This window comes from Aricia agestis, chromosome 2 (genome assembly GCF_905147365.1).
Source record: "Aricia agestis chromosome 2, ilAriAges1.1, whole genome shotgun sequence".
NCBI lineage: Eukaryota > Metazoa > Arthropoda > Insecta > Lepidoptera > Lycaenidae > Aricia > Aricia agestis.
Genome location: NC_056407.1, coordinates 23,350,923 through 23,370,601, shown reverse-complemented (window position 1 = coordinate 23,370,601; position 19,679 = coordinate 23,350,923). Strand labels below are relative to the sequence as shown.

At 35.0% G+C, this 19,679-nt stretch overlaps 1 protein-coding gene across 4 annotated transcripts in view; it reads left to right on the top strand.

Moving 5' to 3' along the window:
• LOC121739845 (CUGBP Elav-like family member 3) overlaps nt 1–19,679 on the top strand; it is a 604,208-nt gene that overhangs the window by 437,619 nt on the left and 146,910 nt on the right. For all 4 annotated transcript variants that reach the window (XM_042132430.1, XM_042132431.1, XM_042132433.1 and 1 more), the window contains one exon: nt 18,798–18,923. In XM_042132430.1, the coding sequence (XP_041988364.1) occupies nt 18,798–18,923 (126 nt within the window). The remainder of the gene's footprint in view (nt 1–18,797; nt 18,924–19,679) is intronic.

Here is a 19,679-nt window from a genome sequence, read left to right as displayed (position 1 = left end):
TAATAAACAATCGGCAAAGAGCGAGTCGGAGTGAGTCGACGGAGCCCCGCGGGGCTCCTATTTCTGGGTGGTTCACAAAAAATAACTACGATGGCTAAGGCGGGAGCTACGCTGCGCTACGCTCCCGCCTTAGCCATCTAACCTAACCCAATCAAGTCGTATTGGGCGAACATTGCTATTAATTATTTAAGAATCATTAATAAATTTATTAACCCATACAATTACAATATAGTAGTAAATTTTGATAATTTTTCTTAATTTTTATCAAGAAACCTTGAATTATATAGTTTTGGAATGATAAAATCTTTCACCATATCTCATCATAAAGTTGCACGATTTGTCAATTTGTTGACTTGTTTTGATAAAAGAAATTGATTTTATTGTGGTGCACCTTTCGATATCGTTTTTAGAAATTCCGTTGTAAGATTGTCCAATTTAGAGTGCAAGTTAGTATTTTTGATGATATTGTGTATTAAAATATACAATGTTAATTCATGTAGTTTTATTTGCAATAATATTTACAAAGTAACATAACAACAATAACTCCATGGTAACGTCTATGGGTGACACAATAGTTCACAGATAATGTAAAGTTAGGTAAGATAATAATATATGACAGCCCTCCGCCGCTATTCTCGAATTCCTGGAGCAGGCAAAAGCTGCTCTACATGCCGGCGCCAGACTGTTCCTGAATCTGTTTGGACCTCATAATGTAGTTGGCCCAGACGTCGTAAGATCGTTCCAAAGGCCCATCTCTGGGAGCCGTAGGCCCTGACTTGGACCCGGTCGCCTGGTGTGAACATCTTAACTGTGGGCATGTCGATGCTGGCTCTCGATGTAGTCTGCGGTATTTTGCGAAACATAGCGTGAAGGGAAGTCCGAATGTCACGGCCAAACATTAGCTGGTACGGATTTTGTCCCTCGCTGTTAGGGGTGCGTCTCAGACTCGTCTTGACCGTCACTAGCTTACTTAGTAAGTCGCCTTCCTCCCCCTCCATTGCACGTATTGCCTTTTTAATGGTCTGTACGTAGCGTTCGGCTTGCCCGTTTGTGGTGTGGATGGTAAGGAGCTGACGTTTTATGTACTATTCCGCATTTATCCATGAAATCCGTAAATTCTGCTGATACAAATTGACGTCCGTTATCTGACACAAGTGTATATGGGATTCCAAAGATGGAAAATAATTCCCTTAGTTTCTTAATACACCAGGAACTTGTGGTATTTTTTGTTGGTAGTATTTCAACCCATTTTGTAAATGCGTCCACGATTATTAAGAGCTGTTGGCCTTGAATCGGTCCGGCAAAATCGATGTGCAGCCTTTGCCACGGCCCAAGGCGACTTACTAAGTAAGCTAGTGACGGTCAAGACGCGTCTGAGACGCACCCCCAACAGCGAGGGACAAAATCCGTACCAGCTAATGTTTGGCCGTGACATTCGGACTTCCCTTCACGCTATGTTTCGCAAAATACCGCAGACTACATCGAGAGCCAGCATCGACATGCCCACAGTTAAGATGTTCACACCAGGCGACCGGGTCCAAGTCAGGGCCTACGGCTCCCAGAGATGGGCCTTTGGAACGATCTTACGACGTCTGGGCCAACTGCATTATGAGGTCATGTCATATATTATTATCTTACCTAACTTTACATTATCTGTGAACTATTGTGTCACCCATAGACGTTACCATGGAGTTGTTGTTGTTATGTTACTTTGTAAATATTATTGCAAATAAAACTACATGAATTAACATTGTATATTTTAATACACAATATCTGGCGACGATGTCGACAGCAGAATTAAAGAAATGGAGAAGAATACGCGCTACTACACGCGCTCAACTTACAAAAACAATTTAAATTTTAGTTTTACAAATAATATATCCGATGTATGAACCATATTTTTGGTGTGAATTCGGTTATAAAGGTCGTCTCGTTTTGTATGATGTTTAAGTTTTTGTTGGAGGACATGTTCAGTTAATCAATTGTTTTTTTTGATCAGCATTAGTTTTTCTGGTATGCATTCAGTTTATTAGCGGAGTTAAGGTAGTGTGCTGAAAAATTATTCTGATGTGCATTTAATTATATTCCTTTTTAAAATACTCTAACAATTCTGTTATATAAAAAAAAGTGTCGCGACACCTGCCAGGAGATTATGAAAAGATTATTCAGAAATAAATTGGATGCGTTTGACACTCGAGTACAATGAGCATTATCATAATAATTCCAGGTCGGTAAAGAGGTGAAAAACATTTGGCTGAAGTGATAGTCGATTCACTCTTTTGTTTTATTATCTGCGGATCCGTCCCGGTACAGGAACAGCGGGACACGGACAGGGGACAATGATAAATCGACTCCAGCCCTTGTTACAAGTGAACGCTGACCACAGAATATAGATACTGGATATTTCGCCTGAAATAGATTTTGTTTGTGGAAGAAAACATGAGAAATTCTGGATTTTTTAAAAGATTTGATGATAAGATGTATTTTTTTCGCTGTCATTCAATTTTATTGTTACGCTTAGATTATTTTTACCACGATAATATTTTTATTATGAAGGCTGAAATATTATTATATTTCGGCTTTTTTATTATACATATTAAATTACTAAAAACTATAATAATTATTATTATTTAAAAAAAAACATGCAATTTTATTCATATGTAAAAAATATGTCATAAACACGTGAATTACTTAAGTAATTAAATCAATATTAGGTTTATATTTTATAAAATTACATAATTAAAGCTTTTATAAGAAATCCAATTGAATAGTGTTTTTTTTTTTTTTTAATATCCTCGAGATACAACAATATTATGGCCGCACTGAAGTTTTCATAAATCGATACGCCATGTATAGAGTAGACCGTAGAATGCATCTAACATCGTCAAAGTCCTAGACCCCAATAAAGGCCTCTCGTAAACTGACACGAGTTTACAACTTTGTTATGTAACTTTAAAGGCATTATTACCCAGGATTTATGGACGCCATTAACATGGAAATAATAATTCCATATTTTATCGACTATAAACGGATTTGATATCTGCTCGTTTGATAAATTATTCAATTTTGACCGATAGCATTGACATTATTGCTTCGGCGATACGTTCCGAGAATTGCTTCGGTCGGATATCACTTTTATACATTACGATTTCATGTTAGGTGTGGCGACTGTAAATAACGGTGTAAAGCTAATTCGTTCTTTGTTTGAGCAAAACACACCTGTGAAGTCAAAAACTATTTCTATCTATGAAGATACAAATGCTAGCTAATATAAAAAATAATATTTTTGTGCTCAAAACTTTCAATAAGAGTTGAATTGATTAATCGTAACTTTTAATAACGAAAATAATAAAATAATTTATACGAAACAAATATATAGTTGTTAATGTCCCAAACTTAATTTCTTTGGTATCGGTCAAAAATAACTAAAGAAATACCGACGAACTAAATCATCCGACGGCTCCATAATTTATTAACTCCTCATAAGTGCTAAAGTGTGTACGTTTGTAAGTCCGGTGGAACGTCTACTGGTGTATATATGCTCGAGAAATAAAGCTAATAATGAAAGAAATAGTATTCGCCACGTTGTTGAATATAATTTGGTGGTTAGGGACTGTTAAGATAATCTGTAGCGAATTTCTGTTACCAGTTCTCTTTGTTAGTCTCGTATTGATGTAATTTGATACAGACGGAGAAAATTCATTTTGAAATTTCGTACGTATCTTGGGACCATACGAGTTTGTTTATTTCATCTGATTATTGATTTTGTGAATTGTGAAAAAGTTCTACTGTTCACTTTCAAAGGGTTTTAAGCTATATCTAAAACATTTATAAATCGAAACTGTGCAGTATTTTATACCGAAGGATTTCCAGATAAACAGTAAACATATGCTTGTAAATCCGAGGCTATGACAAAAGTATCTGAGTCCCCAGTCGACGCGGAATGCATTGTAGGAAAACAAACGAGCCGCCCCGAGTATCCCATCGAAAACTTTTATATTTCAAGTTGGGCGCAGTTTCGACGGGTTATTTTGTTGGAATGGCCACCTCGGAGTCCCAAGTTTGCCGCAGAGCGTCAACACTCCGTGTCACTTTTTCTTTGGAAGTTACTTTAAAATATTTACGACGCGAACTTTATCAGTGTAAGAAAATTTGGTCCTATAGATTTATCGTGTGTGGAAGTTTGGCGTATAGCTCTTACCTTGTCGGGCGGGATTTATAAGTGTTTTATTTATGGTGGATCCGTTTTGGTCCAGTTCCAGTTAGACATAAAGGTTGTACCAGCCGAGTTTGGCGTGATAATATTTATATCAAAATAATTGTTTAGTCACATTTTTTGTCCTAAAAGCCTGAAATCTGTAAAAATCCTTAATACTATGAAATTTAAATATGCAAATTTTAATAACGAATTTATAATTAAGTTCACGGAAATATTAAAGTCCTATAATATTAATAAATGCAAAGCAGCGTTGATAAAGTCTTTGAAAGATAATAATAATTATTAAGCATCGTTATATCTCTAGCACGTTCGATTGTTAAATAATTCAATTTTTATAATTTTTATTAGAATATGTTAATTACTGTTCTTGTGGTTATTAAACTTACTAAATCTATCAAAAAATCGATATTAGTTTTAACAAAAAATATCTTGCAAACTTAATTACGTAGCCATCTATTTCATAATACCAACGTACGCAAATGTAACGTTCCATTTTGCAATATTTTAAATACAGCATACGAATGCATTCCAATAGAGAATGTTTTAACTTTAACCAGTAACCAATGCACGGGAATAAATTACTCATAACTAAACTACCCAATTTCTGGCGGATCGATAGGTTTTATAGGCCCCACACCTACAAATAATAAATGAAGCGCGGTGACCTTATCAAAGCATTCGACATTTGGCCCGTAAATACTGAGTAATATTGAGCGTTATTTCATTCCATAAAATAACGGTTATGCGAACGCCAGTTTTAAAACTAGTTATAGTACAGTTAAAAAGCGTGTACGCATAAATACTTCTAGGTTTTATAAAAGAGCAGTTGTTTATTAGAAGACTAAGACGGACTAAAGATTTATTTTGAAATTACCTGTTTTGAAAATTTAAGATCAGGATGAATTGCACGCCATTGTAATGGCAATAATAATACATAAGAGCTGTCATACTACGAGTATATATAGGAACATGATTATTTGCTACATTCTGGCAATAAAGGATTTTGATTTGAACGAATGATGATATATCAAATGAATTGTTAAAAAATATGCAACAGAACTCCTCCAAAATGGCTGGACTGATTTTGATTAAAGTTTATTGTATTGGAAGTCTGAGAATCATTTCATTTCATTTCCGAAATACCCATAGCCTAAAAATCTACTACTACCATCGGATCTTCTTTTAAGGCTTTCAAGCGTTCACACAATGTGTATAGCAAAACAACATTAGCCAAGTCAGTTAGAAATACTTTGTGATCAATCTCGCCATTTTGTCAGTGGTAACCACATTCGTAAGAACCGACGAAACACGAGACACCGCAGTCTCAAGTCGACGAAGTTTTTGGCTCGGTGGGACTTGGATTGTTCTGGCGAATTGACTGTTGCGAGTTGTTGGAACTAAGTGACGGATATAATACTTTTTACAGTACATTGATGTTATGTACTCTTTGGCAACAACTCCTGATTTCTTATGTATTACTTTAGAATGGTAAATATAATGTTATGGAAATATTTTCATTTTCATCAATGTAACTATCTGTTCGATTAATAGCGAATCCAAATCAAACTAAAAAAGCGTGTTTTTAAAGTTCGATAGTCATTAAAGCAATCAAAATCGAATAATCGTAATAAAACTGGAAATTTGTGCAAAATTTGTGTGTGTGTGTCCGGTCCCAGCTAATAATAGGTGTGTTAAGTTGAGTTGCAGTATCAAAAAACTGTCAAAGATAAATTATTATAATATCTTCTTATACAATATTATAAGAGAGATTGATTCATAGCAGATGGCAGACCTACGTAAATCGGTCGCGTTGTGTAAAACTCATCCGACAGGTCACGACTATCATTGAATTGACATAATCCGACCAATTGAGTAGGTCCGTCAACTGACTATGCATCAATTTCTTCGATGGTATCATCCGCTTAGAGAAAATCACGGTGGTAATAGTAAATGTATCGAAGTTAATAGAAACATCGTTATCTCCGTACCGGTCATTATCGGGGCTATTAAATTAATAATGAATGCCCCGGGTGCCATTACGGAACCCGGCCGATCATATCATTGATTGTTCGATGACACAGTTCCCCCGCTTTAATTACTTTGTTTGTTCCCGGGTTCTTACTTTCTCGATCCAATTAGACGAAGGGCTTCGTAATCGATTCAATTTTAATCAAAATCAAAGTGCTGCAAATAGGTAATAACGGAATTCTGTTTGCACCGGATAATTAGATTTCGTTTTAAATTTACTTCATTATAATCAGAAATATAGTTAAAAAGATTATCTTGATTTCATGTTTTCATTTATCGATTTATTTTAATCTAAAAAGATTATCTTGATTTCATGTTTTCATTTATCGATTTATTTTAATCTTAATGTCATATTGCTTTTTTATACAAATTTTTGTACAAGCAAAAATAACAAAAACAAGAATCTGGCGCCTGCCTCGTATCAATATTTTTTGGTTCGTTTTAAATCTATATTTAAATTAGCCTCTTAAAAGAAGAAATAACACACCGCTTAAAAGAAAGCCGCTACAAGAAAAATAGTGTAAAGTGAAATATTTTACTACCAGATAGGTCGTGTCGTGAAAAATGTTGAAAAACACTGCCTTACTAAACAGCTTCGCCCAATAAATGTATACTGCCGTAATTTATTATCCACGACACGAAGGTAAGCGTCTATTGGTGGCATCCATATTAATCACCCAAGACAGCGGCAGTCCATTCCACTTCACGGGTAAGAGCTATCCTCCAAAACTTTCCGCCTTCGCTTAATGATAGCTTAATGAAAATTGCTCCTTTGAATGGAATCATGACAACAATCCTCATTTAAATCCCCGTTAGGCTTTTTAATCTCGATTACTGCAATGGTCTAATCAGTAGAGTTTAAACAAAAATACGCTCACGTAAATCGTGTTTAACATGAACGTTAACCATTATTTAAAACACAATAAAACTTGAAATTAATTATATACAAACAGGCATGTGGGGCAATAAAAACATGAATACAGATCTGCGCTTTTCGCTCACATTGTTATAAAAACTGTGTTCAGAGCGTTTTTGTGCGGATGTGATAAAAGTTTTATTGTGCACAATTAAAAGTTTAGGGAGACGAAGCGGTGTAACGAGGATCAGGCGTGGCTGATTCTACAGCTTAATGCCACTGATTGTAGATACGGTTGATGACTGTATACGATTGGTTAAGAGTTTAAATATTATAAATCTGCATACAATTCAGCTATGAAACACGTAGAAACATCGTAAGATGAATCAATCAACGCGTACCTCTTATATTGTGATGGCAAGTAAAATATACTAGTAGATACAACAATTATGAATTTTCAAGACGTATCCATCGACACATCTTGTGAATAACGTTTTCAAATGGTATTACAATCAACTTATTACTCGTGATTAATAAAATGATGATGTAAACAAAATATTAACTTGCCTACAAAATTGAAACGAATCAATGTCGAATAAAAACACAACGCGATATGACGGATCATTTTAAACAAAACGTAGTAAATTGTAAACAAAACGATGATATTATGTGAAAAATTCACAAACGTGACGTTAAAGCCAAAGTGAATTCACAAATACGTCCACAATTTCAATAAATTAATTGCACTCGAGTAATTCGTGCTCCGCGACCGAACCACTGCCAATTATGAATCGAGCCCACCGCTCATACTGCGAATGCCTAACTATTTCGACGCGGTACTGGCTGCCTCCCGTGACTTTGGCCGCATGTTAAATAGTTCGGGAGAAACGAAAGTGAATATCTTATTGGTGCTTGTATATGCAATGTGTCCCGACACCGGTATCCGATCCTTTAATGTCATGATGTATGGCATATTTTATCGACAAATTGGCTCTCAAATTTTTTCTCTCTCCCACGGCTGTAAAGTGACAGCCATTTCAGTTTTTCTCAGGCTTTAACACTAATCTGACCACTTCTCATTTAAATATCATATGAAGATTAAAAAGGCCTCATTTGATAGCTAAACTTATGGACTACGCTAACACAGGCAACAGGCTTGAAAGAAATATTTGTATTAGTAATAATTTACTAAATAAGTAAATTAATACCATACTTAATTATTAATTTTAATAAATTACACGGCCGGTTTCAATATTCATATATTGAATTTAAGAATATTGAAATATTCATCATCATTAGGTATAATAACATTTTCTTTACGAAAAAATAATATAGTAAACACTACCAAACCCGTGCAAGAATACCAAACACTAAGTTATAAGACAACTTGGTCTCAGACTCATACAATACTCTACTTACCATACAGCTTAGTATAACGTCCCTCCACAAATTCAATTGCATTATACAATATAATATCAACACAATAACAGTAAAAGCGTTATACTAACCGTACCTACGTAACCGTAATAATAGTTGGATATAAACAGACGTTGTTTTGAAATTCAATCTCGTACCAAACAACCCTTAATATAGATATGACTGGAACAATTTTGTGACCCTCGTTGGATCGTAATAACTCTATCACGATTGCCAGTAAACATTACTCTGTAGTCCGTACACAGGAGAAATAATTCAATTAAAAGTAAGCGAAAAGCTACTTGAAATTGGAACTATGCTTTTGTAGAGAAGATGTTCTAGCTTTGTGCTTCGTAAGGTTCTGCCGTTTACTCGTATTACTATTGTTGCATCTAATTTTATTGAATTAATACTTACTTTTAATACATCTCATTGGAACAAAAATCTTGTGCGACGTGTAATACGAGTATTTATTTATTATATTTTATCGGCATGCATTTTAATGAAAAATTATATTATGTTTTCTCTTTGTCTGTTGTAATGGAAAAGGCGATTCAGAGATAGTGTCATAACATTATAATATTATAGTGCATCAATTGCGTATCTATGTATTTTATTAGTAGGAGAACTATTCATTAGCTGATTTATTTACAGCACAAGCTGTAACAAATAGCTTAGGTCTTGCCTAACCTCTAACTTACCTCGCCGTTCGTCGCCGTTCGTCGCCGTTCGTCTTTGTCCCTAAGACACCTGCGCGACCTCCAATTATCAATGTAATTGGCTATTCAAAGTTAGCGCGATGGGGCGAGATGAGGCGAGATGGGGCGAGATGGGACGAGATGGGGCGAGATCGGGCGAGATGGCGAACAGAACTGTTAATTAATAGAATCAACCGAACATTGAAATTTTCGCTTCAGCAGTCTAAAGGAAGCAATTTGAAGTGAATTTATGTGGAAGCATCTACGACTATCTAGTTATCGCTCGAAAGAAATTTCCATGAAAGTTACGAGTTGATCACAGATGCTGTTAGTTGAGTAAAAATAGAAAATTGCGTTCCAAGTTCCTTAGCGTTGATTCTTATAATACATTTTAAAAAATAATAATATGTATTATTAAAATGTGAAAAATTTAAGTATATACAAAACAAATTTTCACATGGAGAAAAAAAGTAATTAACTACTTTGTTCGGTACCATGAGGTGAGTCACAAAACTTCATACTAAATGACAAAAATTGTATGTAATTTTGTGACAGGCCATAAAAGTTATTCTTGACGTAGCATCAATTATAAGATGTTTGCAAGTCGAAGAAATTTCATTAACATAATACAAACTAGCGTCTAATGTTGCATAAAATTCATCAATAATCTCCCTCACGTGAGAGTGATGCGGTGTGTTATCCCTTGCTGGCCAACAATATGTTCGCATGATTGATCACCGGACCCGGCGGGCAATGTATCGCACTTGTATTTACTTACTCAATCAGGTGCTTTGAAAATCCATTTGCAAAAAGTCATGTTGATTGATGCGCCTACGTGGAGTTGCCGTTGTTTAGCTTTCCGCGGTAATTTAAACTCTACCCGCAGGAAATAGAGTACATTTTACCGTGTGTTTAGCTCATATTTTTTATTAATAATATAACATACACACTAATAGGTGTATACATCAATGTCTACTTTGCTAAAATGTAAATTTTCATATAAAATATATTTTATAATATTTTATAAGTATCTGCAGATGATCCTTCAGGTATTTTAACATGTTATAAAACATATATTTATCGAACATACGGGTATAACATAATTGGTTTCTTTTTAAAGCATAGACGTATGGTTGAAAGAAAATATTTTGGAAAGTAAGAAAATAATAAACAAAAGGAAAATAATATAAAAATCGGCCAAGTACGAATCGAACTCGCGTACGAATGGTTCCGTACCATTATAGAGCAAAATTAGGCCAAAATTTATATTTTTTGTATGGGAGCCCCCCATTTTTTTTATTTAAAATTATTATTAAATATTAAAGTACACATATAATTAAGGATTTAGAAAAATTTAAGTACCTACCTGTTGTCATTATTGATATAGAGCAAAAAAGGCCAAAAAAATCACGTTTGTTGTATGGGAGCCCCCCTTAAATATTAATTTTATTTTGATTTTAGTATTTTTTGTTATAGCGCAAACAGATATACATAGTCTGTGAAAATTTCAACTCTCTAGCTATCACCGTTCTTGAGTTACAGCCTGGAGACAGACAGACAGACAGACGGACGGACAACGAAGTCTTAGTAATAGGGTCCCGTTTTTACCCTTTAGGCACGGAACCCTAAAAAAGAAAAATAATAACACATCAAGCAAAATAACCATAAAAGACGTGATAGTTATACCACAATACATTCTAGACTGAGATAAGGTTATTATTATTAAAATACATGACATTACATAAAAAATTATATTGATTAGCATGATGTGTGCAAACTGGGTTATCTAAGCGACCTTTGTTTTATAAAATGATATTCATAACAATGCGTAATAAATATAATATAATGGCGTACACAAAAAAGAGCCACACAAAATTATACATTCATACACATTTGCTGTTATTCCAGGGTCGTGTTTTGGTCGTACAATTTCAACAACTTTTATCAAAACTAGTTTAGTTACGAAATCCCTTTACTGATAATGATTAATATGTACCCACGTGCTCACATTGCTACCACTTTCAAGGTTTTTCGCAGACAAAAATGTTGTTTGTCTTACCAAAATGAAGCTACTCACAAAAAATTAGCTTGATAGTAATAAAAAAATGTTTTAGGACTCCTATAATATTACTAATAAAACGAAAAATATGATTAATAAGACATAATTATTATGGGTAACTAGATGACACCCAAAGTTAATTTATCGGGCGAAAACCGTACCTTTTTCCGGGATAAAAAGGATCCTTTGTCCTTTCCCGGGACTCGAAGTATCTACATACCAAATTTCAGGAAAATCAGTTCAGCGGATTGAACGTGAAGTGGTAACAGACAGACAGACACACTTTCGCATTTATAACCATAGTATGGATTGATGTATATCAATCCATAGTAGTACCATCCATGCATGATATACCATCCATAGTAGTATTACCATACATTTTAATCAACCAAATAATATACAACAACAGACAAAGCAAATAATACGAGCTTATAAACAAAGAGCTAACGGCAAGCTTGTAACGTAGAACCGCTACGACACGTACGCCGTAGCCGTCTACGGTCGTAGCGGTCTACGACAATACGCTACGGGATGCTACGGGATGCTACGGGATGCTACGTCGCCTACGAATATTGTAGCGGTGCTACGATATTATCTACGTTATTGTAGCTGAGTTTATTCAATATTTATTCAAACTAGAATGAATTTAGAAATTATTATGAAAATAAAAAAATACTATGGTATTTTTTTAAAGTGAACGAAGTGTTTTATATAATAAATTACTAAAATAACAATTTTTATCTTATAAAATGACGTTACAATAATACGTTATATTGAATAATAGTGAGATATAGTTAAGCTATAGTTAACAAGGGTAGATGTGTGGAGCAGTGGCAGGGATTAAAGTTAAACTCCACAGAGAGCGGCTAAGCCCCAGTTGGCGCCAACTTTAATAGTGTTCATCAAAGTGATTCTAATCAATTCCATTTAAAACGTCACTTCAAATAAAATTACAAGTTTAAAAAGAGCAAGTCTATTTTTAGTCTCTGGCGAAATTGCTGAAATAATATTTATCATACAACTTTTAAGTTCACAAAACCTACGTTTTAATAATAATGTTAATTTTACTATATACATGGATATTTTATATCTAGTTGTAAAACTAGAACAACATAATATACATTATTTCATCTATGGAAAAGAAAAACCTCTAATCTAATCAAGCAGTTAAGAGGATTTTGGCAATATGGACGAAAATTTAATATAAAATAAGAGCACTCAATCGTTGGAAATATCACCTTAGATTTTTGTTTGAAAATACTATCTAGATACCATTTAAAAGACTTTCTCTAGTAACTCTTAAAGTGCCAATAATTGGGCGTTTTACCTTGTCTCATATACTCCCTAATTATCACAACCAGTGAATTATAAAAACGTTCTAAACCGGCGACACACGGTCGTAACTCCAGTAATTATGTCGGTCGTTAGCGGCCCCACGCGAGATACGCGGTATCTGCGTTTAATGACCGATGGTACCATCCCAAATGGTACCTAAGTCCCAAGTTGTACCCGAACGGTACCTCCGGGTCCGTAGTTCCATTACGTTTCATTAACATTGTAATTGTTATTGATAGACAATGTAAATGGGAAACAGTGTTGTTAATGAGAAAAGTGATAGAAATTACAGTTTTGGTAATAAATATTTACAAATAGGTACGCTACGACTTCAGATGTGAGTAGAAAACTAAATTGTTTTTGATTTAATAGAAAAAAACGGTATTTTGCTTTGTTAACACTAAACACATCATCATAATTTTTACTTAAAATCTTATATCTTTAAACGAGAAATTCTTGTATATATATATATATATATATATATATATATATATATATATATATATATATATATATATATATATATATATATATATATATATATTGGAATCTTGGAATCGGCTCCAACGATTTTCATGAAATTTAGTACATAGGGGGTTTCGGGGGCGATAAATCGATCTAGCTAGGAATCATTTTTAGAAAATGTCATTTAATTCGTGTTTTATCGAATACCGAGCAAAGCTCGGTCAAATAGCTAGTATCACTTTAAATGACAAAAAGATAATGTATGACATGACAGTAAATATATTTTATGATTTTCATTTTGGAGCTAACATTCTACAACGAATACTTTTCAAACTTCATTGATTAAATATCCTAAAACTCAAATTTATACGTGGGAGAGCCATGCTTCGGTACAAATGGGCCGGCTCGACCGGAGAAACACCACGTTCTCATAGAAAACCGGCGTGAAACAGCGCTTGCGCTGTGTTTCGCTGAGTGAGTGAGTTTACCGGAGGCCCAATCCTCTACCCTAATTCCTTCCCTACCCACACCCTATTCCCTTCCCTTCCCATCCCTACCCTCCCCTATTACCCTCACCACCCTTATTCCCTCTTAAAGGCCGGCAATGCACCTGCAGCATTTCTGACGCTGCGAGTGTCCATGGGCGACGGAAGTTGCTTTCCATCAGGTGACCCGTTTGCTCGTTTGCACCCTTATTTCATTAAAAAAAACAGTCTTTATTTAACTAATCTTTTAATCGGTATACTTAGAACATAAATCGATAGTCGATACTACTCATAAATTAATGGTGGTTGTAAAACTATTGACAAGTTATGAACAGCATAAGGTCAGCTGGCGTCGTTATATCCGACATTTTACCCTGAACTCTACGTGGCTCTACTTAGGTGTCTTACAGATTACAGGTGCCTCATTAATATTTTGACATCAGCTCGATGACAGGAATTTTATTATCTTACGGCCGTTCCCAATATTTGATCTATCTCTGGTTTTGCCCTACTAGAGATAGGAATAGCTCACAATTGACATAAAATATATGTCTCTAATGTCTAATCTGAGCTATTCCTATCTCTAGTAGGGCATAACCAGAGATAGATCAAATATTGGGAACGGCCGTAAGGGATCAATAGCACAGCACCAGTTTGGGTTAATGTTGATTGTAGATTAAATCATGCATTTTTTTATTATTCTGAACACGTTTTTTTCTGTTTCTGGAATGAAATAAACGATATTTTGACGAACGATTAAACATAACTGTGATAGTAAGTAATGTATGTAATATTATGGGCGATAATCTAGTAAACACTCATCTATCATAATGCTAAGTAAATGTAAAGAATAGGCTCTCCTATTTTTACAGCATTATGATAGATGAGTAGTCATGAAATCTCTCTAGATTTCATGAATACTATTATTATAAATCAAAAATTTCTGATAAAATATATGATTTATTATAAATATAGTCTTCATATTCACATCTCGCAAAAATTACGAACGAAAACAATAACGTAAGACGAGATCACAATCAATATATTTTTGCATTGCCCATTAAAAAATATCATACACATGTCCCATTCCGTCTGTATGTCTGTATGCGTAACGATTATCCGGGTTACGAGTTTTTATCCGTACAAATCCGGATAAATGGATCGGGGGACGTTTAATAAACATAAAAACCCATCGAAACGACTGAACCCGGCTCTGATGTTGCAAATCGCGATGTATTGATCTGTTAATTGGAATTAACGAAATGCTAAGCCTTTTATATATTTATACGAGTCTGGTATGCGAAATATGGAAAGAGATCCTCACTTATATTGATTTAGAAATGAAGACTAACAACGTCTAATTAATTTGCAAAGTAAAAAGTGTGTTTCTATTTATTACTGTTGATATTAAGCATATCAACATATATAAACAGAAACAGAGTATAGATATACAAACATAAAATTTTTAAGATAGTTATACTTTATATAAGATATTTTGCTAAGTGTTGTATTTTTTTTTTTTGCTTTTTACACGCCGAGAAATAAATAAAATATATTTTTATTCAAAATATGTATCATGAATACACTTTTTGAAAGTCGGCAGAACGTAGAAACTACGATGCCTACCACCGGTTTGAAATGTTTGAAACGCTGGAATTTAAGCCTTGGTTACAAGGAAATTATAATATTTTATGATATTTTCCAAAATATTAAATTCGCTATAAATTAACTATGAATAAAATATTTAACCAACATCCTCAAATTTAATATACCGGTAATAACTCGGGTATAAACATTACTCAATTACGCCATTAATTAATCCGGGCGCATTAATATTAAACCGCTTGTGACATCGTGACAGATTCGATTGTCGACTGTTTATACTAGTGCATTAAATGATTACTTCATCTAGCAGCTATTTCTATCCTTTTCTGTTGCAACCCTTAACCACTTACCAGCGGTCTCTGACACCGCAACGTATTTTTAAATTCAAATATTTCGATATGTGTTAAAAAGTACTTAACTCATTTAAATATTTTGTTAATTCTATAGCTGTATATAAACTTGAATTCAGGGTTATTGATACGTGCGTGGTCTCCGCAAGTAGGTGCTTAAGTTACAGGAATAGGTGGTAGGTGTTTTTTTTTCGGTGGTAGGTGGTTAAGGGTTCACTTATCGAGCATTTATAGGAATAAGTAAGAGCGTAAATATAAACGCGACAAGATCATTGTAGCATTGAGTGACTTATTTTTGTACTGTATGTAAGTAACTAAAAACTAAAAGGATGGAACAAAGCGCTAGTGGCTTTAAAGTATAAGGCCTAGCGTCCTTAACTCTAAAACGTAAATCAATTCGAAGTTAATTTTCAGTTAATAACATTAATGAACTCATCTGTAAACAGTTAAATTTGGCATGACTTTAATCCGGTCTAAATATATCTTAATCAGGGTTGAGCCTGCGTAATTCTATCGTACATTCATATATAATTTGTATTCAGAAATAGATTTAGGTATTACTATCGTCCAAGCCGAGAGGCGAGTCACAAAATTCAAAATTTGTATCGTTTTTTTCTTATGAAATAAGGGGGCAAACGAGCAAACGGGTCACCTGATGGAAAGCAACTTCCGTCGCCCATGGACACTTGCAGCATCATAAGAGCTGCAAGTGCGTTGCCGGTTTTTTAAGAGGTAATAGGGTTATAGGGGAGGGTAGGGAAGGGAAGGGGAGGGTAGGGAAGGAAATAGGGATTGGGCCTCCGGTAAACTCACTCACTCGGCGAAACACAGCGCAAGCGCTGTTTCACGCCGGTTTTCTGTAAGAACGTGGTATTTCTCCGGTCGAGCCGGCCGAAGCATGGCTCTCCCACGTATAAATATTATGTTTTATAACTAGTCATTTTGTGGTATGGTTAAATTATTTTACTATTAATAAACTACTTTAACCAAGTAAGACAATTACTACTCAGAAAAAATAACTATTATTAAGTTTATGTATTACATTTTATGTACCTATTATTAAACATACTTTTGGTTGCAATACTCTTTCTTACTTCTTTTTTGTACATATCTAATGTAAAATCTCTATATAATTTGTATTTTTTTTTTTGCTGTATCACTTACTCTTAACATAGTTTAATTAGCCCTAGACGCACACGGTATACATAAGTACTGAAGTCGAGCGGTGGAATATGCGTGTGTAGCTTGTTTTTGTGTTACAGGGGAGGAGGGAAGGAGGCGCGCATAGGCGGACAAAGGTAGCGTTTGTTGTGCGTGCCCTAGGCTGTTCTGTTCACTGTCTGTCAAATAGAGCGCGAAGTGAGACGGTTCACGTCGAATCTACAAGAGCTCGAGACTTTTCACCACAGCCTCATGAGATCGATTTAATTACTAAACTAAGATAAACTGAAAATAGGTTAATCGGTGTCGTACTGAGTCGTATTGAGACCATAAAGTTAATATACCTAGCGGAATAGAGAAACAAAGTGCCTGTGCAAGAGAGATGTCACTGCGTGGTAAAAAGAGACGTGTGATACATGACAGCAGCACTCTTTTTTTGACGTCCAGTCGGCACGTGCCGCGCGTTGACAATTTAATATCATAGAAATCATGTTCAATTATGCTTGTGTAAGTGTATACGTACACATATTTTTACACATAAATGAAACCAATTTCGGTTTCGTTTGACAGCTCGAGATTGTTGCTCTATTTCGCTAGGTATATTAACTTTATGATTGAGATAGAATAAAACATGACGTAGTCAAAAATAACTTTCGGATTTGGGCAACGACAATAACTTTGAAGGAAATATAATAAAATAATTCCAAAATTATGAAAGTAGGGATGTCGTCCGCACAAATATGATTGCCCTAATTAGTATAACGCCCTAACGATTACGTTGACGACTGTACCTTCATGATAATGGGGGAAGTGGATTCAATTTCAAAGGCATTAATTAAATAAATTATCAGTGTCAGTTCCTAAACGACTTGATAAAAGTTTGTGGTGAAAATTTTTATAATTTTTTACGTTCGTAACTCATTTTTCTTTTACGCCCAAGTTATAATTTTTATGTTACAGAGCTTCAATTTATTTTAAAAACCGTCTGGCTCCTCCGAAAGTCAAGGTGCCCAAATAATATTATATTCTGCATAAATAAATAATGTCTACAATATATTCGAATCGCGAAATAAATTGAAGGTCTGGAAAGAATTTTGTGTGTATTTTTCGTATTAATTTTGAATTTCCAAGTCGATCTCACCTCGAACTCACGTAGATTCGAACTCGAACATAGTAAACCTCACTGTGCACTTAGTTATCGTCGTGCTGTAAAAATTATTTTCGTATTCATTTTTCGAGAAGTAATTAGTGTACTCAATGTTATTTTGTCATTAATTTGTTGAAATGACGTTGATTTTGTAAAGAGCGCAATTGCTAACTCGCAGACTTTGCCGCTAGTTTAGTTGTTTGAGGATCAACGTACTGGGTGCCGCGCTTCACACAGACAGACAACCCCAAAACAGAGGCCGATATAACAAGACAGAGCTAATCGAAGATCGAGGATTCCGTAGATCGACCTTGCCTAAGTACGCCCCAGCCCACGCCCTAGATATTGTTACATTTACGGAACCCTCTGCGTTTGAAAGTGGATCAGTTTAGTGTAATGTGCTAATTATGTGTTGGTCTGGATTTGGATTTTGTTCGTTGTTTCATTTTAACTAAAACTGTGTGTTTATGTGTTTTATAGAGAGCTGTGGTTGTTATTTTTTGTGTCATCATTGGTGAAGCGTTGGATCGCGTGTCGATGCGGCGGTCATACAAGGTGTTGGTAAAACTTGTGCGTTCAGAAATTGTACACTCGTAACCTCTCTTCATTAATTATAGCGAGCGTTAATGTCAATGTTAAATTTGTAATGAGCACGGAATTCTTGAGCGCACGCAGCACGATCTCTTTGCAACGCCTTGTCAGTCAAAATTTTTAAATTTAGAGTCACGATTTGTCATAAAATCTCAAAGTACACCGTAAGGGCCCTCCTCACCAACCCGTCTCTGACAATCGCGACTCTGAACTCGTTCCCGTCACTGGCACCCGGTCACGCTGCACGGCTCAATGGGGTTAATTGGCAATTGGCACGGGAAAGCCCGCCGCTCCACGCACCACCGCTGGGCTTATGTGGTGTGGCTGAATGTTACACCGGTAGCTTGTGATGACGTCACACTGACTGTGCCTTCTCCTGCAGATCGGAAGCTGTTCGTTGGTATGCTCAGTAAACAGCAGACGGAGGAGGATGTGCGCCAGTTGTTCACGCCGTTCGGGACTATAGAAGAGTGCTCCATACTACGGGGTCCGGACGGCGCGAGTAAAGGTCAGTCACCCTTATTATACTACCTTTTTTTAAGAGCACAGTATAAATATTATTCAGTAGAGCGTAGCCACTTGTGAGATAAATCAGTAAAAATCTTCAACACATTTATTGGCCAGTGTACACTAGTGGGTGCCACCAATTGAGTGCACCTCTGCTAAATAATAATAGTTAAACAAGCGCAATACAAAATTATACTCCGGCGATTTGATACTGTTTTGCTAGTATGGGGTATCTTCAATGATATCAATGTTTTTGAATATTTTATGGTATAATAAGTATATAAAGATAAACGATAACAACAAGCCCTGACAACGTTAGGGGGACAAGAAAAAAAATGTTTTTGTATTCCTGAATAGTTTAGTATGAAGACGGTCTACTCTCTACTGTATATTATTTATTTTGTGTCAAACGTGGAAATACCCTGTGTATTGTATCATTATGTGAAAAAAAAATATTTTAGTGCTACATAATATGATAAACATTATGCTTAATCTTAACAACGATACGTCATTTAACTATATAATCAATTATTATAAAAAGGCATGCTTAAATATTTGAACATAACTTATTCATAAAGCATACTTACAAAAACAACATAAAAATAACAGCTATCCTTGATTATTAAGCCTTACAAACGAACTTTAAAAAACCTTTTTGGTCCTTTTTATATACAAACATACTAAGATAATATACTTACGATGTACATTAGATAGACGAGCGGGGCGGTGCCCTGAGACCGTATCCAGGACACCTCAG